This window comes from Xiphophorus couchianus, chromosome 22 (assembly GCF_001444195.1).
Source record: "Xiphophorus couchianus chromosome 22, X_couchianus-1.0, whole genome shotgun sequence".
In the NCBI taxonomy this organism is placed as follows: Eukaryota; Metazoa; Chordata; class Actinopteri; order Cyprinodontiformes; family Poeciliidae; genus Xiphophorus; species Xiphophorus couchianus.
In genome coordinates, this window is record NC_040249.1 from 29,797,153 (window position 1) to 29,821,453 (window position 24,301).

Here is a 24,301-nt window from a genome sequence, read left to right on the forward strand (position 1 = left end):
CACCTTGGTACAACTAAATAAACAACTGAAACAAGAATGTAAAATTTGATGACCTTTTGTGTCTGAGATGATGCCTTTGATGATTTAAAGGTGATTTAACTGCTAACCATTGGAAGTTTTATTATGCTACTGATTAGAAGCTGCTATATTTTCTCTTTAGTATGGGTATTACTGATGGAGTCATATAGCAGGATCAGAGGGTGGAGGGTTGAGGTACGAAGGCTACAGATCACTAGAAATAGAAATATCCATATGGTAAATAAGGGTTAATGTAAATAATATTCTCTGGGGATTCATGTTTCTTTTTTTTAATTATGCATTGTTATTCTCTGCTTGCCTTTATATTAGAAAATGTGAACCCCCGTTGTTTCTCAGAATAACTTCTGTGTCTGAGTCAGTTTGTTTTACTGCTTACATCCTTTTACTTTGTTTGGCAAACTGTTTTGTTGTTCAGTTGTGTAAAGCTTTAACTAGCTTATTTTTGTTTTAAGTTTTTCTCTTAAGGAACTAAACTTAAAACAAGATGAAGGTCATTTGTACCTCAAGGTGTGAAAAAAAGGGTTTGTACAGTTTAGAAATCAAGGAATCCGAAAAGAAATCCATTATGGTCTATAATACTCTAATGCTTTGTGTCCACTGAGCGGTATGACACGGATCAATGCAGTTTGGTCGTTGCATCATACTAGTGAGACGGCTAACATGACACAGCAGGGTGACTCGTGCTTGTTGCATCACAGATCCTCCAACTTTCCTAGGAATGGGTCTGAGTGGGCCTTACAATTTCTTTCAATTTTGCTCAAACTTTTAACATGGAGTCATAGTAACGCAAGTGCAAGTGAAATGGTGAAACAGCCCACATGGGGAATGTTGTTGGAGAGCAGGAGCAGGAACATGGGATTGACAGATGGATAGATAGTTGTGGAGGCTGAGGAGTTTAAGGGTTAATCTGTGAATAGCAGGGGGAAGTCTAAATGATTAAGGTGGCTGCAGACTTGTAAAGCCTGGGATCAGTCAACCCCTTCCCTCTTTACAAGGAAATTAAAGGGTAAGGAGGCAGGAAAAGGATCAAGAGATTGTTTTTTGATCCTTTAGCCTGTCATAATTTTTCAGTTTCTTCACACAGCAAACTGATACAAGCTGAGAGCAATAGAAAGGAAGACAAAACAAAAAACAAACAAAAAATATGTCCTCACTACCCAGAGATGAATGAAAGAAACATCACACACATTTAGAAAAAAAACCTTTGTGGTCACAAAAATGCTATGGACAGTCAGAGGAGCGTAAACCAGAGGAGCATCACAAATTAAGATAACTTTATATTAAAGGTGCATGTTTGATGAGCAAGCAACCATGACGTTTTTGTTTTCTTTTTTTGCCAGTCCTAGTCTATAAAAAGGAAGTAGCAGCTGCTCCTGATTTAATGTGTTACATCATGATTAAATACATGCTGTCATCATTATTATTATTGCCTATATGTTGAATTATCTCTGCCGTTGGAGTAATGCTTTTTTTATGTTATTTTTTAAATAAAAAAGCAATAATATCTTCTTATACATACAGTGAATCTGGTATTATTAGCATAAAGTAAAAGGGGAGGACACTCACAAGAAGATGTTGTAGAATGCTTTGCATGTTATCCATTTTTTAGATAACATGGTGATAGCATGCATCATGTTAACAGGACAAGCCATGATGATCCTGTTATAATGAAACACTCATCTCAGAATGACGCCACTAATCTGTGGTGACATTAAGATATACAGCACATAGATGCTGAGACACTCAGACGGCACTCTGCCGCACTCCCACCACCTGCTCCCAGAGACACGCCCACAGACGTCCGCCTGTTACCATCAGACTGCCTCGCTGTGGACTCGGCCGGCCTTAATCGAGTTACAAAAACAGATCAAATAAATCTGACACTGATTAATAAGGATTAAAATGAAGACAGAAGGCCTTTTTTAAATGTGTTCATCTCAGTTCTTTTCTATGTGCCGCTTAGACAGTAATTACTAAGGATTTTTTTTTAATCTCTCAGTGAATCTCATTCATCCAATAATTGCCATTTCCTTCTTGCCACTAATCATTCACCACAGATATGTGGAAGTAAATTTAACAAAGTATGGCAAAAAAAAAAAGATTTGCCACTTTTACCATAATTGGCTCTTATTGAGGATCAGCAGGTCAAATACTGAAAAATGTGAATTTTATTTTTATTCATTAAGTCCACCAAATTAACTAAGAAGCAGCATTCAGTTTTTTTGCTCCACAAATTCAGAACAAATTTCCATAAAATGGCAAAACAGCCGAAACATGGAGTTCCTCTAAATCCAGGCCATAAACCCATTTGTTAGAGTTGCTTTTAGTTAATATTACTTGGAACAGTGTTATGCCCTGTGATGGACTGACGACCTGTTCAGAGTGAATCCACCTCTCACCTGCTCACCGCTGGATTTAGACACCAGGACCCCTCATTATCCCATTAGGGATGAGTATGTTAGAGAATGGATGGATGGATGGATGGATGGATGAATTTCATTTAATGCAGCATTAGAAAGGTTTCAAAAAGTATTCAGTTTCATTTGCTGAAACCTGCAGCTTAGCTGTGTGTGAACTCAGATTTCTTGCACGTGTGTCCAACGTGCCGCCATTCTGCAGGGTTTGTTTAGCTAATTATTTTCAGATCCTCACCAGGGGCAGAGTGCCTTTTCTCCCTCTGGAGAGTCCAGTGAGTCACTCATTTCTCTGCTGTGAAACACAAGCAATTACCACAGCAGTAGCTTTCACTGGTGACTTCTTAGAAAACACACTGTCACCATCTTAGCTAAACGGAGCCATGCTGGCGTACACACTGTCAGCACTTAAATTTTTCAAGGGCTTGACAGATCTCTCAGCGGACTACAAAAACAGTAGAGATTGAATTTCTCTTTGTTTACTGTTTGCAGCCAATCATATATATATATATATATACACTATATCTCATTATATATATCTCACGGAGATAAAAAATAATTAAACTTTTTAGATTTTTCTCTAAAATTTTTATTGGTAGAATCGGGAACTGTGAGAATAAATGAAGTTCATTTATTTTCAGTAGATCTGGAGGACACTAAAAAAAAAACAGACATTCATGAGGTGCAACATTTCTTTCAACCTAAACGCAACGGATTTTCTAAATCAGTAATCAGTGAGGTTGGCCTCACATGGAGAGGAAAGAAAAAAACAATCATTTATCATCGGGCCGCATGACTTCCTGTAACCTTAGAGGGAGGAGAAGGCCGGGTTTAGATGAAATGGTGGAGTTTCTTTCACTGGTTGGCCATGTTTATGAGTCAGTGATCCGTGGCGACAGGAGCGACACAGAGACACGCAACATTAATATGAGATTCAAGTGGACTCAGAATTACTTCCACACTAATTGACTCAGGGTGCAGGAGATCAAAGTGGCCTAGGAAACAGATGAATACCAAGCCTGGGTGGCTTTCTGCTACTATATTCATAAAGATGGGCTGCTCCATCTATGTTATGAGGTTTATGGGGTCAGATGCACAAAAAGTAGGAAGTCAGGAAGTTGTGAATCTCCTAACACAATAATTGATACTTAGTACAGTTGACCCCTGATATTCATGAGGCTTGAGGACCACAGCTGTATGTGAATAGTTAAAGTCCGTAAATACTTGAGATCTTCTCTAAAAATGCTTATAGCTATATATTTTAATAGCTCACTTCAGACTCCACATATACTTTAATATGAATTAATACACATTTTGGAAACTACTGCAGACACTAACATTACAGTCTTCCTTCTCTCTGCTCTTGGTTGTTCAGCCAATAGCATTGACAAAGAATATGAATGGAGCTCCTGGATTGGCTGATGTGCAAATGCCAGCACTGTGTAGCATTGTGCCCTGGTGTTTAACCCTCCTGCGTCTTAAGAGATGGGATTATTTGGAATCCAATAGTTTTTGACTCTGTGTGTGATCTAGCAGGGTCAGACTGACTCCGCATGCGCTTTTACCAGTTTGTTTTTGTTTGTGTGTGTGTGTATGTGGTTTCGGGAACTGACAGCCTGACGGGACAAATTCCCCACCTGCTTTCCTACTGTTCAGCCACGAAATGTACATCAAATATGTAGGTCAGTGTTCCATTGATTAGTAATCAAAAGCAATTGTAGCAGGCGGGTTTTAGCCTTGATTTAAAGGAACTCAGTGTTTCATCATCTTTGCAGTTTTCTGGAAGTTTGTTCCAGAACTTTGGTGCATAAAAACCACATGCTAAGCTTCCCAAGATACATTTTCTTTCAAATATTTTAGAAATGCTCTATGAAAAAAGAAGCACTGAACTGCAAATAGATGGGTGTCCACTGTCATGTATTACATGTTTTTTAATATTTAGATTTTTTTTTGGTGTTTTATGAAAAAAAATATATAATAATAATAATAATAATAATAATAATAATAATTTTGAATCCCAACTTTTTCATCCGGGCTTTTTTTAAATACATTATGAAAAAACAAGTCATAGTTTACATTACATTTGAAAGTTGGTTTCATTTGAATTATAGTGAGTATATCTCTAGACGGTGAGTGAAGATCTGTATGTTTCAAACCAGTTTATAGGTTTAGAATATAGATGAGCTTATGTGACCTTTTGTAGCTCTCCAGCATTTCTCAAGTGATAATTTAGCATTCAGACAGGCAGCAGTTACCTTCAGTCAGCACACATAAACAGTGTTTGGGAATTTGACAGTGTGACAGTGGTTTGTGGTGCTTCTATGTACCACAAATCTGGAACAAACTTCCCAAAAAATGCAAAACTGCTGAAACACTGATTATATTTAAATCAAGACTGAACACTCACCTGTTTAAAGTTGCTACTTTTGTTATGTAATAAATGGAACATTGATAAATATATTTGCTCAATGATTTTGATGATAGCATTTGACAAACGTAATGTTTATTACTTGTTTCATAATTGGTTACTGTATGATGTTTTTTATGGTATAAAGCGCTTTGAGCTGCCTTGTTGCTGAAATGTGCTGCACAAATAAATTTGACTTTTAAACTCTTGATCTACTTTTTAATCCAGTTTTTTATAAGTCAGATTTATCCGTTGCCTAAATTCAGCTAGAGTTTTTTACGTGTTCATCTCCAATCTATACATGTAATCCAAATCTTTGTAATTAATAATTCCCTCTTTGTATGTTGATGGCCTGAAGCTCTGTCCTCCTCTCAGTTGGCTCTCTGTGAAGCGCCCACTCACCACTTATAAGCCCCAACACACCGCAGCTCAATACTGTATCTCTTCCATATGTCAAGACTTCAAATACATCTCGTCATCTTCCCTCCCACAGCTGAAGTGAACCTTGAAGCAGAGCTGCTGTGTGCGTATGCGCGGTGTGTATTAGGAGTGTGAAAACATTTGTAAGTGCGTGGCCCCAGCTGTCAGTCTTCCAACCCCCCTCATTGACACGGAGGGGCCGAGAGGCTGTCAGCTAGCACTGCTCCACCGCTGGCTGCAGAGCAAGTCAGTCTCATTATAAGCTGCCAGTGTTTAGAGATAAGCCTGTCTGCTGCTATATTTTTATTTCTCCATGTCACAGAATGTGCCGTGATTGAAACGGGATCTTTTTGTGTGTTGGAGAGTATCCTGTAATTTCTCTCCAACAGGAAGTTTTGGGTTTTTTATGAGTGATGTAGAATAGCTGCATTTTCATTACAAATATGCACAAAACTTTGTCAGTTTTCCAGCAATGCCTTAAAATACAATTTCGCAATTAATCAAGATACTAAATTAAAATCACACGTGAAGTTTGTTCACACAATAGATTGATAAAAATATGTTGTGCCATCATCCTGCTACTACTTACTTTTGTCTTTTTCTTTATGGTTTGCACCACTGGTAACATCCGGTTGTTGAACATGTGACTCATCTGATGTTCAAAAGTGTTTCCATTAGAGTTTTGCAAAATGACCGAAAAAAATACCTCTTAATAGTGCCAAAACCTTTTAGCAAAAAGCAAGAGTTCTTTTCTGAATTACCACACTTCCATTGAGCAAATTTATTTTTGAAATGTATAATTGCACAATTACATGGTCAATGTAAACACATCTACATCTGTCTTGCCTACGATACACAATAACTACTCACACTAGGGTTTATCCAAGAGCATGCTTTCATCAGACAGTTGGTCATGTTGTACCTATCTTCTTACTGTACAATTATACATGAAGACTTTTGGTCTTTTGGTCTAAAACACAGTATTTCTAAACTAAGTAAAGTCAGCCTCATAAACTGCAAACAAGTTTCTATTTCAGAAACTCCACAGATTTTTGCACAGGATGCCAGGTCACAAAAAGCTTTAAAAAATAACCTCAAACACAGGATCGGTTTCAGAAAAATTTTTATCTACGTGAACCCGAACAAATACGCCCTCAAGTATTGTTCTAAACATGCCAAACCTACAGGGGGCAGTGTAGCGCTAAACTAAGGCCTATGTCAGCCAACCAGTTTCCTTCAAAATAACCACAATTTCCTGGTAGGGTTTAAACAAGGCATCAGGAGGTTCATTTGTGTGGATAGATATAGAGGTTGAACTAGTTCAACCTCTATATATTAGAATATTATATTCTAACATAAAACACAACATAATGTGGATTGGGAATCGTGTCAGTTAAGTATGTGGATATATTGACGCATTATTTGTTGCACACCGTAATGTGTGGAACCCTAAATCTCCATTTTCCTATATCCACACATGAATACAGAGTTTTTGCAACACTTCAGTTTGGTCTGAGATTTTGTAAACAATTGTGATGTTAAACAGAGTTTCTCCATTATTTCTATTTTTTTTTTTTTTTTTTGAAAGTTGCCTGAATTAGATTTTTTCTGCCAACCCACCTATTTGATGAAAGACACTTGGAGTTTGTTTGGAAATTAGAAGTTTTTGAACCGTCTCAGAGATCTTCAATTTGTGTTAGACTATAAAAGACATACAAAGACAATGTAATCTTATGTTAAACTAGACTAACTACAAACTATACAACTACTGTATAAAGCCTGAATGATTACTGCATTGATTTGAATGAAATTAAAAGTGACCAGATTTACCTAATAAAATAGCTTGTGTTTTGTAAGAATGAATTTTCTGGTTTGTTTTGGGGGTTGTAGTCATTCACATTTGAGCTCACCAGCATATTTATAAAAGCTTTTGCATCGTTTCATATGAAAACTACTCAGTTTGCTGCCAAAATGACTCAACTGCCTGAAGCTAATCTCATTCCAGCTACCAAAATAGCTGCATGTCATCACTACACACATTCAAAATTTGTATAGAAATAGCCCACAGTTAGCCATTTCACTTAGATGCAATGGGTTTTGTATTTAATATCAGCTCTGACCTGATTCTAAAGGTCTTCCTTTCTAGGAACTGAAGCAGATGCTTACACCTGTTTATGAGAAGTGATTTCTAAACTTTTTCCACATTTACAGGAATGTATGCCCTGCACAGGTTAATGAAAAAAATAAAGTCAAGATGGGAAAATGTAAATCATAACAAATGTTCAATAAAGTTAGAAGCAGGACCAAAATGCAGAGTGGAGCTGTGGAAGAACAAGGTAGTGGATATTTAATAATGAACTGAAAAACAACTTACAATAATAACAGAGAACACAATAGAAGCCAGAGCACAAGTATAACGGAAAAAGATCCAGCAAGTCAAAAAGAGAGAAGAGCTTAAATATGAGGTGGAAACAATAAATGAACCAGAAGAACTAATTATAGGTGAATGGATGCAGCTGTCAAGAAAATCCGAGCTCATCCCACTTCCCCATGCTGGAGATTTTAGTTTAACAGTAATAATAAATAAAGTTATCTTTAAAATGAATCACTCAAGTGACATCAGGGCCCAACAGTAGACTTAAGTGTCAATAAAGTTAGTTTAACAGTAATAATAAATAAAGTTATCTTTAAAATGAATCACTCAAGTGACATCAAGGCCCAACAGTAGACTTAAGTGTCAATAAAATAAATCTGGTTGTGTGTGTTGTTTTTGTCTCATGCAAACTTTGCTTTAATTCTACTTTTTTCTATCTAATCATAAGAAATCATAGTCAGTCAGACAGAGTCATTAAACAGGAAAAGCAGGTTTCCTGGAAAAAGAGGAAGTTTCCAGCCTGCAGATTTATAAAAATAGCTGAGACTATTCCTTAGTTTAAAGGTAAAGTTTTAAAGAATGAAATCTAAACATTATTAGTAATTGGATAAGATTCAAAGTAAAATACTTATATTAATATTGGTTTACTTGTAATAATACTTACACTTATATTTGTGGGAACACTTACAAGAAAAACAAGTAACTGTAACTTTAGTAGTAAATAATTAGAATCATGGATTATTCTTGGTTTCTTTTCAGAAAAACATCTGTAATAACTCACATTAAGATCATAATAAGAGTAACTAATAAGTTATGGTTATAAAATCATAAATGAATGATAGATCAGAGAAGCTGAAGAAAATAAATGTGATATAAGTTATGGTTATAAAATTATAAATGAATGCTAAATCAGAGAAGCTAAAGAAAATAAATGTGATATAAATGTGATTTTGACATTAAACTTGAAATGGTGTAAAAAGGTGTAACTGCAATTAAACATCACTGATATGTTGGAGGTAGAGAGTAGGTGAAAGGTTGTGCAGGCAAGGGACATAGGAGGTTGAGCAACCCTGAGACATTGGCACAGACATCATGACATGATGTCTCTTAAGACAGTGATGGATATGAGATCATCTGTCTAAGCAGACAGCCAATGCAAACGCACCAAAAGGGTGGATAAACCCTATATAAGGTGGGTGCAAAAGAGGAACCGTTCGTTGGATCCTCCGGGCAGCTTCGAGCCAAGATCGAGATGGACAAAGAACTCTGCAGCTGAAGAAGAGCCGGGGCCACAGAGCCGGAGACTGTCCTGCACATGGAGACCAACCCGTCTGGCCCACAATCTGTGGCTTCGAATAGTACTTCTCTCATCGGCTGGGTTCTGACCCCAAAGACAAAGATGAAGACAAAGACAAGGAAGAAGAACTGGTGCCTTTTTTCCTGCCAGCACCAAGTCCTGTGTGACCTCACCATCCATGCGGAGAAGAAGTTCATCGGACCTGCGGAGATCCTGGCCTTCATCGATCAACATCTTCCTCCTGCTGCAACACCTTCTTCATCATCAAGCCAGGTCTGGGGTTCGAAACGCCAAACTCCGTCCGTCTCTCTCAAAGGTTCCCTTTTTTAGTACTCAGTATCAGCAGTAGGGAAAGATAGACTAGATGATTGATTTTACTTATTTGATTATTTCTGCTACTGAATTAAGCTGTACTGACCCTTGCAAAAATGCCTTACTAATAAAATATTTAGCATAAAGAAAATCTAAAGATGTTGTGGACATTCAGTTAATGAGTCACCTTAAAGTCCTTTGATGGTTGTAAAATAGCTATGATGTTTGATTCTGGAGAGGAAAAAGTGGAAAATGTTTTTAGGTTGCTGGTAGCCCATATTTAAAACATCATCCTTGGGACTCGCCCGAGTTACTAAAACCTACCTGGTTCAATAACAAATGCAAGTTGTAAATTAGAGAACGAGCGACCGTTAACAGGTGTGCTCTGTGAAACTAGTTGGCTGTAGGCTGCTCAGTCTGGCTAATTCACAGGGGGAAGAAGGGTGGGACACCTGGATGTAGGCCGTCAGATAACCAGGCGAATCGTTTCTCGAAACCAGCTTAAACAGAGTTTACTTCAGTTCTGGACAGGGTAAATCCCAGCAGATTTAGGAAACTCAACGGACCCGTTAGACGGAGAGCTGGTAGCACATCTCCCCTCTCAGAAGAGGAAGTACGAGAGTGAGAGAGTAGAGACAGAAAGGAGGGGGGGGTGTTGCGCAACAACAGGAAGGGGGCAAAAACCTAATATAAGCAGTAAACAGAAATAAACACAAGTCTAATTGAACTAATTCAAAACACAAACAATGAGACTAAATCAGCTAACATGGTAAAAAATAAGAAAAACAAACAATAAAGAAATGATCAAAACAGAAAATAACTGAAGCTAAAGTTCCAAACACCAATGGATTATAACAGGTTGCTCATTTGTTCACACCCTAAAAATAATAGTTCACAAATGCCAAAAGTTCTACTAATTTATTGAATAGGGCTGAAACGATTCCTCGAGTGATTCGAGTACCTTGATTATTAAAATTCCTCAAGGAAAATTGATCTGCCTCGAAGCTTTGTTAAGTTATATTTTATTGTTTAGTGCACCGTGTTCCGGCCAGGTTATTACTTGCATTGCTCAGAGCTCTCACTGTTCCGCCTGAGGGGCGTGCTGTGGTGGCGCAGGGGGACGTCGCGGGTTCGACTCCCAGTCCCGACGACCTTTGCCGCATGTCCTCCTTCAAAAATGGCGCCAGCTCAGCTGGCTGCCTGCAGACGCAGCTCCTGTCATGTGTGTGTTAATCTGTGTATAAAAAATTCTTGCTGTAACTGCGAAATAATTTCCCTGCTGGGATCAATAAAGTAATTCTTCTTCTTCTTGACAAAAGCTAAGTGTTAGCAGCATAATGTCCAGTTTTCAAGTTTGGCCTGGGAGGATTTTATTGATTGATGATAATGTCTGGGTCTTTGTCGTTTTTTGGGCAGCAGCTTTTATCCTCCCGGAGCTGCTGCCTGGTGGCTGGTTCAGAGCGAACAGCGGGGAAGAGCACTGCAGGTGTATTTATACAGGTGAGCGGATATGAACACTGCCGGTGGCTGTGCTTAGATGACTAACGCAAGCAAGTTATTGTTAGTGATGCTCAAATATGAAAAATTGGACTGATGTTGATATGTGATAGTAATACTGCTGTCATGTTAGATTTACCAATATTTTATTTGATCTCTTTATTTTATTCGATTACTCGATTAATCATAAGAATAATCGATAGATCACTTGATTACTAAAATGTTCGTTTACAACAACCTTAATATTGAATCAGATGTGTAAAACTTAAAGTCTGCAAAGATGTCACAATGTTAAAACCTTGGCTCAATAAAAGCAGAAAACATGCAATAATAGTGAATGCCAAAAATCTAAAACTAACTGATTGATGTTGGTGAAGACTCAATAGGAACTGGTTAGAAACTGAAGGGGCTGCAGACATTTCTGATTAGAACTGCTTGTATTTTGACGTGACAACAGTCCCCTTTATGTCGGAACTACGAAGCAGTAATGAAGATAGAAGTCATTTTATCGAAGGAGCCCTACCCAGAAAAATTCTCCAATAATCTTTTAGGAGTATGGGTCACAGTCTGATGCAACCAGTACAACTTTTCAGCAAGATTTGCACAAACTTCAGCAGAGAACTACTATAGCCACAGAAAAAGACAGCAGGTAGAGGTTACTATTGTTCCAATGGAAGTGGGTTATTCCTGGATTCACCAGGAGAAAATTATAGCTTTGGAACGGCCTAATCAAAGCCCAGACCAAAACCAGAAGATGAAACAAACAGAATCATACATTTTGACAACTTCTACTAGCAAACCAGTAAATTTACCAACAGAGTGTGGAATAGACAGAGATTTCTACCAAAGGACAATGATTGGGAAATGTTGAAATTTAAATCCTAAAAATCTCACATTTGATATTTTTAATGCTTACCTGACGTAAACATTAGGCCTTATATAAGCATAATTTTACCATGACAAGGAATCTTTAGTATGACTAGTTCAGATTTTAGTTCAGATTTTTCATTTCTGTGTGTTTTGTATGGCCTCACAGACTCAACTATCCAACCTCCTCCTCATTAGTTTGCTTTGTTAAAGACTCCCAGATCCAGTGCTGACATTACTGTCCCTGCGCCTTGAAGCCTAATCAATAAAGCACTGTGTTAGATTGGAAACTTGAGGCCGTGCCTACAAGAATCTATTGATTGCTCAGTTTTTTCCCCTCCTCTGCTGCTCCTCTTATTGTTTTCTGCTCAAGCTCTTCCGTTCAGGCAAAGATCAAAGGTTCTATCCTTTGGGTGTACCGTTCCAGACCAAGTTACGCTCTGAGAGAAGCACTTGTCCTGCTTGGGGTTTTTGTTTTCTCTGACCCTGTCTTGTCTATGTACAGACTTATTTTTCACAAAGAGACTACAGTCATATTTGAGTGCATAATTGTGTAAAATATAGGTAAGACCTAAAAGGAAAGGCTGTAAAAAAAGGTAAAGCTCTGCATTGTGAAAGAAGGCTTTTATAGTACATCAATAACTGTTAACTTCAATGACCCAGGTAGAGATCCGTTTTAGGGACGGTCAAAAGAACACTTTTATATTCAATGACTCACTGTAAAACTCCCAACCAACCTTTTAAAATTCCTGTTCCCAAAGGTGGCTACGTGTCGTCTGGGCATTTAATCGTCCACGCTGTTTCAAAAATGACACATCCAGCTGTGGGCCCGTTGGCACTTTGATTTTTACCAGCAGCTCGTACCAACAGGTTGTCAGTCCAAACGCCGGCTTGCCGCACCACGAGCCAAGAAAATCATTTAGTAAAAAAGGTGACCAGATTTGAGTCCCTTTGAGAGGCCTTAGATTGGATGTGAAGTCGAGGGGTGATTCATCATAGTTAATAAATGTGGCTGACAGCTGAAATCAGCAGGAGGGAGCTTGTGCCAGGTCTGCCTCCCGCCACTGCTTTTATACTGCATGCAGATATGGACTATTAACTTTTCACATACAGCTGCAGACACCTACACAGATGGTTATGTATGAGTTAGATGCTAAGGTGGTGCAGAGAGACTCAGGTAAGGACTATGTTGTGAAAGTGCACAGTAATGACTTCAAAGTATAAGAAAGATATGAGTTTTAAGTTCTTTTTCCCTGATATTTTGAATGTAATAAAGCATAAAAACCCAATCATTGCCTTTTTAAAGCTGATGTCTCACTGGTACTTATCTTGCCACATACGCTGACTGTTGTATCAGACGATATGTAAGTGGGTGGATTTCGTGGAAATCACTTGTTTGTATGTAGAAGCAATTCGGGCATCTGTTGAGGTGTCACACCACACCATCATATAGATTCCTTGTGACAGTCCCACAGGTCACTGGAGAGACCATGTATCCATTTGGACCTAGGAACACCTGGGGTTCCCCGGGAATGAGCTGGGTAATGTCTCTGGTGAGAGGAATGTGTCCCCTCTGCACTTGTTATGGCTGGTACACAGCAAGATTGTAAAATTGTTGACTGATTTTCAAAATCTGAGAGACCTCAGACATGGTGATAAAAAATTGTAGGTATGACAGTTTTGGTTGTACAGTGTGTGTACAGCACATTTAACATGCACCACACCACAAACCAATTTCACTCACCAACATTCAGATGCCAGATGGGAAATCTCACACAATCTTTAGACCAAAAGTGAGTTCAGAGTAAATAAACATAGTCGACTGAGAAGAAGCAATGGCTATAGCTCGCAAACTATGTTTAACAGAGGAAAAAAATGATAGAATAAGACATCTCTGATGTCCAATGGATCTTCTGGTGCACTATGGCAGTTGTTTTGTTTTCTTAATTTGAATTCCCTCCGGTGCTTCCATCACATCGCGTTTCAATTGACTACAGATCACATTTAACAAATTGTGATCATGGCAGGAATATTGTTTAAGATTATCTTAAGAATCATCTTTATAATTAGGGCATCCTTAAGATTGTTGAAGGGAGAAATGGGGACAAAAATCATGAAAGTCTTGCTGAGAGAACTAGGCTTTAGCTCTGTGGCCCAATCTTGGATAAGGAAAAGACAGTGGATGGTTCTAGGTGGATGGATATTTTGTTCCTATTTAAACAAACCATTTATTTGAAGTGTGTGGTGACTAATAGGCTTTGTTTGAGCCTGACAAGCTGTTAAAGCTTTGCTTAGATGTGAGATGAAACAGGGACATGGAATACCACCATAACCAAGTATAGACATTTTATTGAAACCAAATTAATCAAAAGTATGTTCAAACTCCAGCCATGCATTATGGCCAAAGTACAACCCAGAAAGTAGAAAAAAAACATTTCATATGTCAATGATGAGATTGAGTTTGTGAAGTTTGTTTCATCCCAAGATGACCTGGCATGAGGAACTACACAACTGTTGTGTAGTGGTTTTCCTACTTTTAATGTCAGTTTGGACAAGAAACGTATACTGGATTCCTGGCCTTGTTGACTAAAGTAAAACTTAGCTAAAATACAGGGCCTGAACAAGTCAAAAGCAAAGCAAATCTCTAGTCATTTTCTGGTCTGCATGTGGGTTTGACTGTTGCCTTTCACCTTGTAACATATTGTGCTAAATTGGCAGAGCAAAACACAATGTGGTGACCGGCCACAGGCAGGTGCCATAAAGCCATGGGTTTGTGTTAATCTTCTGTTTTAAGCTCTCGACTGAACACAGTCAAATCACAGGATTAACCAGCCCTGGGTCGAGCCTTTAGGGAGTTTCATTTGTCCTGCAGTTTCTTAATAACATTCTTAACCAAAGCCAACTGTTCTGTGCTCAGATACTTTCATACAGTTTCATTAATCTTAAGTGGAATTTCCTCGTTGCTTGTACACTTTGCTTGAAATGCTTTTATGCTCAGTTATAGAAAAAAAATCACTCTTTGCCCCGAAACTTTATCAACAGTACTATTAAATGCAACCAGTTTTACACTTTTTTTATACTTTGAAGCAGTTTGAAGCAGATTTCCTGTAAAAATCTTATTGAAATGCTTCGGAAAGCTTCGACTCAATGACCTTTGAGGAACATTATAGAAATAAGAGCCCTCTCTAGCACTTTTGATCTTAAATACTTTAGACTTCCCTCATCTGTACTTCAGCAACAAACAGTTGTTACAGAGGCTTCTTTTAGGCAAAAATTAGTTTACAATGTGCTCTCAATTTGTTGAGCTCTGGGATTTGTTGTCCTATTCAGCCATGATTTCTGTCAGTTTTGATAGATTATAGATAAGATAATTAATTTCTAGTATTTCCTTTGGCATAATTTACTCAACTTTTTTAAAAGAAGCTCTTTTTCCAGCTGCTATCACATACTAAAGAAAACCGTCTTTGCCTGCAGTTCCACATCTCAGTCTTGATTGAAGCATTATGTCAAGCTGCAGCTGTTTATTCGCTGGCAGCTGTGACATTCTAACTCCTAGAATGTCACAGCTGAAGTCTTTATTTCTAGAAGAATAAAGATTTTTCTGGGTAGTAAAATTTCACACCTACGCATGAGGAAAAGGTTAATCCCAGATCTCGATCGTGAAGCTTTAGTAAATTTACTGTGGTTTGTACAGGTATTTCACATTTTGCCATGTTCCAACCAGATATGTCAAGGTATTTTGGAGGACTTTATGTTACAGGTCCATACAAAGAAATTCCTCATAGAATTTGAATGCTGCCATCACCATCTTCCACAGTGAGAGGGACTTGACCAGGGTCATGTACAGTGTTGGTTAACATTTTGCATTTGGACCCCCAGTTTTTTGTGAGGGTTAGGAACCATAACCACCCTTGAAAAGCTGAAATCCACAAATACTAGAGATCTCTTCTAAAAACATTTCTAGTTTTCTATTTTAGGACTGTAAGGATCAACCACTTTAATATGCACAGTGCAAACTGTTGTACCACTACCGCTGAAGCTAACAAAAACGAATGACGCTCCTGGATTGGCAGCTTTGCAAACATCAGGTAGTAGCTTGTTCAGCAGCATTGCGTCTAGTTAATTAAGCTTCCGAAGCTGCATTTTCTTTCAGACACTTTACAAATTCTTAAAGCCAATTTTGCCTATTCACAGATTGTTTTTGGTCCACAGAAAAATCTGTCAATTGATGAATCCATGAGTACTAAACTGGGAATACGTGGGTGTCCAGTTCTGTTATGGTCTCATTTAATTAGAGCACTTTCTGTCACTTGGTAAACTGCACTGAACTATTAACTCTTCTGTTGTTTTTACATGTTTGACCAAGATTGTGAAGCTGTTGGTGTATTTAAGTGTGCTGTACTGGCGCAGAGTTACCAAATGCTTTTGTAATTCAGTACATTTATGTCTGTGTTGAGAAAAAAAGAAATGTTTTAAGTCAGGTCAGCTGTTTTTCTGTCAGTATCAGCCGATACTAAACCTCAGATATCTGCATTGGATTTCTAAATAAAAGGGGGATAAGTGCAAATCATATAAAAAGCATTTGCACTGCTGGCAGATGTTTTTGTTTTTATATACATGGATTCATGATACATGGATTCATGTATATATACATGAATCCCTTTATTGGTTCCACAAAATAGAGGCAGTGGGAATGCCCCCCTCTTTGCCAGCACTTTTTTGCGATCAAATTGATTAAAATTGAATTCACAAGCTGTCCCATGTGCTCATGTTGGGTCAACAGCCTCAGCGCCCCTGATGAAAGCAGCGTTTCCAACTAACCCATAGCTTTTCTCCCTCTTCTCTCCCATTCTGTCCCTCCTCTTTTGATCATGGAGCAGTAGCATGCCTGAACAACAAATAAGGTCTCAACACACACTCTCACTGTTACTAATACTCAAAAAAAGAAGAAGCTGAGATGAGCTTTTGTTCTGAGCCAGCCTTTTTTGCTCTCAAAGATGTTAAATGAGGGCATTGATACACACATTTGCATTTGTTTCATCCATAACCATTGCTCTAGCTAAAAACCTATAACTATGTGTCCCCAATTTGCAGAGCAACTTAAAGAGCTTCTGTTCTCCTGCTTGTTTCACGCCAGACTAGCGTGACTGTTCAATCGATTTGCCTTTGTGTACTCTTCACACATAAGTGGTCTAAACAGTGATCTATCTTCACTTGGATTGTGCAGTTTGTCAATTGGCAATTTAGCCGAGCAGTGCTCAGATTGTTCTTTAGCTGCGGCTCCTAATTTGCTGTTGTCGGTTGTGGAAGACTGCACTGAGCAGGTACAGAGTTGCTGTGATTGTGGTTGATTAAAGCGCTGAGATCTTCTCCTCATTATGTCTGCTGCGAGAAGGAACTATACTCCTTGGTGGCTAAAGTTCCTCTTTCTTCACCTCTCCTCTGTGGTGTGTCTTGGATTTCTTCCTGCTGTGTAACCTTAAACCGTAACACACCGTGCTCCTTTGTGCTCTTTTGTTCACCTTCTGCCACCTTTTACTTACAAAGAAAACAACAGAAACCCAGAATGTCACTCTCTCCTCCTGACGAACTGCTTTCTGTTCCTGTTCTGCTGCCAGGTCTTCCCCCGATCCCTTTTGACCTGTGGGTTTCCCCTTTTACTCTTTTGGTGTCTTGACCTCCCTGTGAGCCCTGGTGAATTTTAGTCGGCACGTCTTTTACAGAGGGTGGGGAACCATGGAGCAACTCTGCCACTTCAGCTCCAGGCAGGGGGGTTGCCCAGGGCAGAGTGTCCCAGGCAAGAGAGGCTATTCTGGGCAGAGGGAGCCCCTCCACGGAGCTTCAGGATCCCAGTAGAAACAGGAGGGCTCATCCCAACTGGGCCATATTGGGTAAAGAAATGTTATGTCTTTGTGTCTGATCTTGTATGATTGTTTTCACAGAGATGAAAAAAGACAGAATGTATAGACACATTGCAATGTCACGTCTCACAGGCAATGTCTTGCCGACAATGACTACCATTGGTTTTAACTCTCAAGTTAACAACATAATGGGCTAAATCATAAATATACGTGTGATATATAAAACACAGTGCTTTGTCAACACTATGACAACTAGACAACAAGATCTAAGGGTGTCCTATTTTACAGATCAGGAAAAAGTTTTAATTTAAAAAGAAATAGGAAAGGAGAGTTAAGTAGGACAGTTATGCTAGCTTGACTTTTACAACCTTTGCATGTAGATGTGCTGCAGAATTCAGCAACCTACATACCAACACTCAGAGGTCGTCAGCAAAGCAGGTGTTTAATTAGCTAATCAACCGCCGCTGTGTTCAGATGATCAGTTATTAATAATCACAAAAGAAACATCCAGCCTGAAAACATGAAACTGCAACAGAGTGAATGTTTTGTTCAATGTGTGGGAAACGTTTGAGTATTGAATCCTGATACATTAGTGGTACTGCTGTCAGTTGCTATGGCAGGGAGTGTGTGTGTTGCATAGCCAACACAGAGAAAGAAATAAAATAAGAATATGAGTGATTTTGAGTTACTTAATGGTTTTCTGCATGATTTTTGCCTTTGCTGTGGCGCACCTCACTAAATGAGTAATACCTACATCTCCATGTTTCATTTAGTTAACGGAATTGTTAACGTGGCTATGGATGGCAATTAAAAGAATTGATTTTTTTGCCTTCCAGCATTGTGTCCATGTGCAAAATTGTGGACCTAAACAATAACATGCAACATCTATATTGACCCTTTCACATATGTCTACCGAGGAAAACGTATTTCACAATATATACTGCTATTGTATTATTGGCCAGGTCTTATGCTACATTATAAAAACTTTCTGGTTGAAAGTTTTTGACGTCAAACTTGTCATCAAACTTTGATATGTCGTCAAATTGTTGACTTTGATTTATCTGTTTTCATCCATAAAAGCACCATTTTCAGTGGTTTCGTACTCCTGGTTCATGTTACATTTTCAGTAGCAGGACATGCAAATCATGTCAAATGCATGCTAGCTAAGCTAGTGTTTTAAACGTAAACAGATTAGAAGTCATTTGAGTCAAACTCTGTAAGTCAAACTGGTCGTATGACCTTCAAGTACACTAGATCTTCCTGAGCTCATTATCCTCGCTAAAAGTTTCGCTGACAGTTGGAGTGTGTCTGTCCAGAGCAACCGTTTTGTCCATCAGGATCATCTCCAACACATTTGTGTTTCTCAGTTCAGCTATCCAAGAAGAGACAGGGATGGATGACATGAGGGGGAAGCAAGAGTAGAAGGGAGAAAGAACCGGAGGGAATGCCTGGTTTTGATGGTCCCCCTGTGCCATTTTGGCTTATGAATTTCCATATTAGAGGGCAGTCACTCTGCGTGACTGCTACATTAGTTTTATGGCCTAAAAAACAGCTTATTGAAGGCAGGAGGAAAATCATTCATTTCACTTCACAACCTTCTGAAAAGCCAACCTGCAATGTGTTTGAATGAATTTCATGTTATGATTCACTGCATTCCAGGTTCATAAACGTGTGCTCAAACACAACTCCTTGTGAATTTATATATTCACAGCAAGGACCAAAAAGGCATTCATCAGTCAAGGAAGCGAGGCCACGTGCATAGAGCGTCATTTATGTGTGGATGCACATTTGCATTCATGCACAGCCAATCAGAAACAGAAATGCTCTCAATTTGGCAAACACTTTTAGCTGCAGGTCTCGCCGAAGGGATCAATGAGGCTCTGAGCTGGAATCACGATCATGGACAAGTACGGACTAAACGCTGAGGGGCAGAACGCGTTTTATTGGCTTGACTTCACTTCTCCACTCACCTGTTTTAATACTCATTCTTTTATTTAGAAGATATTTAAAAATTTTTAAAAGAAATCATTTGCTGAAAAATCTTTTTCTTTTCAAAGAGGCTGATCTGGAATATTCCCAAAGCTAAAATATCAACTTTTTACTGACAACTTTAAAAGCGGTTGCCTAAATGGTCTGTTTTCTTTGCTTTGTCCAGTTTCCTAATCTGATATCTTGTGCTTTTAAAGTTTTGAAATAAGCTATGTGACAGCTGCAGATAATTCATCTGAGTCATAAAAAGTATTCATAAATATATCACAACAATAATTCACTTGCAGTGACTGAGGATTAACGATAGTTAGAAAGAAGCAGTAAAAATAGATCTACGCTTTCAAGTCTCACTGGACACCTGCACATTTTAGGATTTAATAGCACATTATAGGTCATAAACATTCATATTCAATAAATTAGAATGTTACTGACCAAGACACACATTATATAAACTAATCACATCCAGGCTGATGTTTTCAAGCCTTTACTTCTGGTAATTGATGTTTTAACGCTCAACCTAATCAAAACAGATATTTAGGATGAGAATATTACCTCAAACAATGAAAAGCATTTTATTGAAGAAATATGGATTTAATGAAAAGTATGTTTAACACAGCAAAATGAACTTTGCCTGAAGGTTTGAACAAGCACACACTCCACACCGGAGCCGGCTGGGAACTCGTGAATTTGGCAGCTTTTCTCTGACATTACGTTGTCTCTCTGCTAGTAGCACAGAGACATGCAGTACAGCGGCAATATGGTATGCAGTGAAGGTGGAAAGAGTGTGAGCAATGTGTACACAAGCTTTATTGACAGCGTTAAGACCTTCCTCCAGGCTCTGATTGGTTATTTCTGAGAGGGAGAGGTGCATTTCTACAGATGGCAGTAGGACCACTGAGGAGCTTATGTTCTGTATCATATTCTACTGTCAGGACATAGAAACAGTTTTAACAAAAATGTAACCACTGAAATTGTAAAGGTTGTTATTTTTAAAAGGTACATTTTATCTGACAAATGAGCCTCATAGAATCAAACAGCTATAAATCTGTCACGCATTACATCGGAGCTTCAGCCAGTTATAAATAGAGTAAAACTACTTTGCTTTTAGTGTTTAATGGGCTCAGTACAAATTGACCCCATTAAAAATAGAATTTACATATTTAAACTTTAAACATGAAACAGTGTTCACTTTTTAGGGACACTTAAGTCCTCTCATGGATCTCATGTTAATGCTCCTGGGACAGGATAAAAACACACTGCAAATTATATGGGAAATATTTGATCACAAGTCTAATAAATTGAGAACAGTATAAGAAAGAGAATAATAATAAAAACAAAATAAAATAAACACTACTAGTAATCGGCTGCTCTGAATTTTAAATTTCAGCGTTATCTACAGAATATCCCTTGCTGGTCAACATCCAGTCTTTGAAAGATTCTGGAGAACTACGGAAACATTCAGCTGGCAAAGCTTGGAAATCAGTTCAGGAGTGGTATCTCTTTCTCAGAAAGTTTTCTCGTTAAAACAAGACGATTATGTCAAAGTTTCTCATTATAGCGTGACACAAAACTCTTTAAAGCAAGAACAATTTTTGCTATTCTATTTTATATTCATTATAAGGAAGTTTCTCCATACAACAGGAAATAAAAATACACTCCTCTGACGAATTATGTCTTGTTTCCAAAAGGTATTGTTGTTTTGATATTACAACCTTTTTCTTATTTGTAAGATAATATATTATGTTTTATCAAGACGCCTTCTTGTTTTGACAAGTTTTATAACTTGAGAAGTTCTTATTATAACAAGATAATAAGAGCTTGAATTTATTCCCCAGCTCTGGCAGTTAAACACTTACTCATAATCAAGGGCACCTTAAAATTGTAAATATTGACTGTCTGTTTGAAAGGAAAATATAAATCAATAGGGAAAGAGTTTTTATCAGTACCGCACTAGTAAGTAAACCTAAATGTGTGGAAGTACAAAATCTGTGATGTAGTGAATGCTGCTAAATCAGCTCCAAACACTGGAGACTGCACAAACGCTCTGCCACGCAGACACATTCACATAATCCTGAATCCTACATTAGCTATGTACACAAATAGTTGTGTAGTTTCATGGAAGCTTTGGTGCTGGAGAAGGAAAAGCACATTAAGGATGATGTAAATGTCCGTGTCATCATCATCATATCAGATTTATCCGAGCTCGTAGACATTTTTATCTTGACAAACCTTCTCAGAGACGAGTCTATGTAGTGTTTGAGATTTCCACTCTTTGGGTCTCAGCCCTAAATGTTAACTCTGTATTCTGTGTGTGTGTGTTTTGTGGCAGTGCGTTTGAGTGTGGGGGTATTAGTGTGTGTGTGTTCCCGCAGGGATGCCTGCGTTAGGATTAATTAAAAACTTGAATCCCTGCGCTCTACTGCAGGAATTTGGATGCCTCCTGGGACTCAACTGTAAATATTGTTCCTCCAAAATTATCTCTGAAAAGAATCTATTGTCCCAGGTAATAACTGAGTGTTTTTGATGCTGCTGTGTTTCAGAAATAGAAGTGGTGTAAAAATTCATAGGAAGGAACTGTGTATCAAAATAAAAAACAGACAGATTAAATCTCTATCAATGGTAAGAGAAATCTGATTTAGAAGAAGAAAAAATAACCCTTTGGGGGTTTGTATAACCATAATTGAATGGAGAACAAAATACACATGGATGGAAAAGCAACTATCTTGGAAAAAACTTTAAAAAAAAAAAAGTAAGAAGTAAGCAGCACTAGAGTGGTTTGTTTCCGTAAAGAATACGTTAAACATGACTCAACATGACTTCAGGAAGCCCAGCTGGGCATGTTACCCAAGAGAAAGCAGCCTTTCTGCTATCAAACATCAAGGATTATCACAGTAAAGACGTCAAAGTGTCTCTCATATCAAAATTACGCCTGTCATTGGTTAGGATCAGAGCACAAAATACTCCGAAGAAGACTCTCCACCAACCCAGACTGCTGTACGAACAGAGAATATCTATGTCAAAACCACACGAGCTGCCATGAGAAATGTCCTTTTCTTTTATTCCCTCTAAGCCGTGTTTTTTTCCTTTCCTGAAATCTGTGTTGTGGACAAAAGCTTCATGTCAGATTGAATGTGCAAATGTAGGAAAGCAGCTACACCGTTTCTCTGACAGGTCAAAAAGCCTTTTTTTCCCTTTTTCTTCTTTTGCTCAGAAAGTCGCACCTTTTCACTGAAACAACATGAAGTGCTTTGTGCAAGACAGAAACCATTTCTGTGTTGGGTGAAGACGCTAAGTTCTGGAGTTGCCTGGCAGGTAATGGTTTTTGATGACAGCCAGGATGAAAGGTAAAGACTAGAAAAACGTGTGTGTTTCATTCACAACAGTCATTTAGGACCAGTTTAGGTCATGATGGCATTTTATTCCTGCACACTCACAGTATGAACTATGGCTTTAAATTTAACTAGTCATTAGTTACCAAGTGATCTCTGAACACTTCGGACAAGAGTCTTCCAGTGCCTGTATATACTTATTACTGTAGTCCAACAGGTCCATGTCATACTACTAAAATATAGTGTTATTTTTGTTCACTTTGAAATAAAATTGTGATATAGAAATTTTGCTTTGATTTTATTAACTTTTGTAAAGTATAAGCGTGAAAGGACAAGGCCTGATCTTTAATGACCTGATGGGAACCGACAAAGTAGAGAAGCTTTAATGACTTTCTCTTCCATGGGGGACAGACGGTCGTTTTCTTGTGGCGTCTTCGGTTTAAAGTTTGACCGTTTGCCAGTTATCTTTTGGATGAGCCAGGATCGTAAACTGAGTGACCATCAAGTCTCCTTCTGAGACAAATGAGTCAGAATTGCAGGAAAGAAAAAGCTTACAGCATTCCCTAAAAGAAAAAAATTATGAAAGGCCACAAAAGGAATCTTTTGTGATTTTTTGTATCAGAAACTTCTTATGAAATGTGTATAACAAAAGAAATGTCTGCTTTCTTAGAAAAGTCATTAGGCATAATAACAACATCACTGAAATGGTCAATTTCTTAGTGGGAACTGTGCAGCATTAGTCAAGAGCAATGAGTCATGATGTTCAGAAATCATGGGACCGTTTTTTGATGTGGCAAATGCATAATTCATGAAAGTGATGCATCTGTTTCTGCTGATAGAAGAGGGCACTTCAAACCGTCTGAAAAGGCCCAACGGAATTACTTTATTTTAAAGAGGTAATGTCATGGATTTGGTAATTCCCTTTTTTTCATAGTTATCCACACATCCATACAAACAAATGAAATTCAAAGTTCACGTCAAAAATTTGTATCTGTCCAGAAGACGACTCTTGTTCCTAACATTGAAGTGATTCATTGGGAGTCCAGGATTTTCTTCATTATATGGCCTGGTTTGTGGGTGTAATTTGACACAGAATGTGATTAAAAGCCTAAAATAAAAATAAATGCAAAAATGACTGAAGGGAGGTGAAGAAAATCTCACAAATCTCATGTATCCAGATGCACCGATTATGAGTGTGTGTCATATTTTTTCTCGAGGGTTTATAAACCTTTGTGCTGATAACAAAATTAGCCATTTCCAGTTACTCTGATTATGGAAGAAAAACTGGAATATAATAAAAAAAGATTTTTAAAAAACATTGAAGCTGTTTATTCCCAGCATTTTTAACAAGTGTTAATGGAATACCTGACTAAAATGATAACATAGTTGATGTTTTAAATTACTTTAAGTACCCTTGCGATTAGCCTAGTTAGTGGGGCTAGCATTACAAAAACAATATTCATCTTTTATATAAACTATATAGAGCTTCAACACT

The 24,301-nt window shown here is 38.1% G+C and overlaps 1 protein-coding gene across 2 annotated transcripts in view; it reads left to right on the forward strand.

The window, feature by feature from the left end:
- LOC114137748 (GDNF family receptor alpha-1-like) overlaps nucleotides 1-24,301 on the forward strand; it is a 112,550-nt gene that overhangs the window by 7,116 nt on the left and 81,133 nt on the right. The window contains exon 4 of one of the 2 annotated variants that reach the window (XM_028006555.1): nucleotides 17,351-17,518. The exons of the other annotated variant lie outside the window; for it this stretch is intronic. Within the exon in view, the coding sequence (XP_027862356.1) occupies nucleotides 17,351-17,518 (168 nt within the window). The remainder of the gene's footprint in view (nucleotides 1-17,350; nucleotides 17,519-24,301) is intronic. 2 annotated transcript variants of the gene reach the window in all.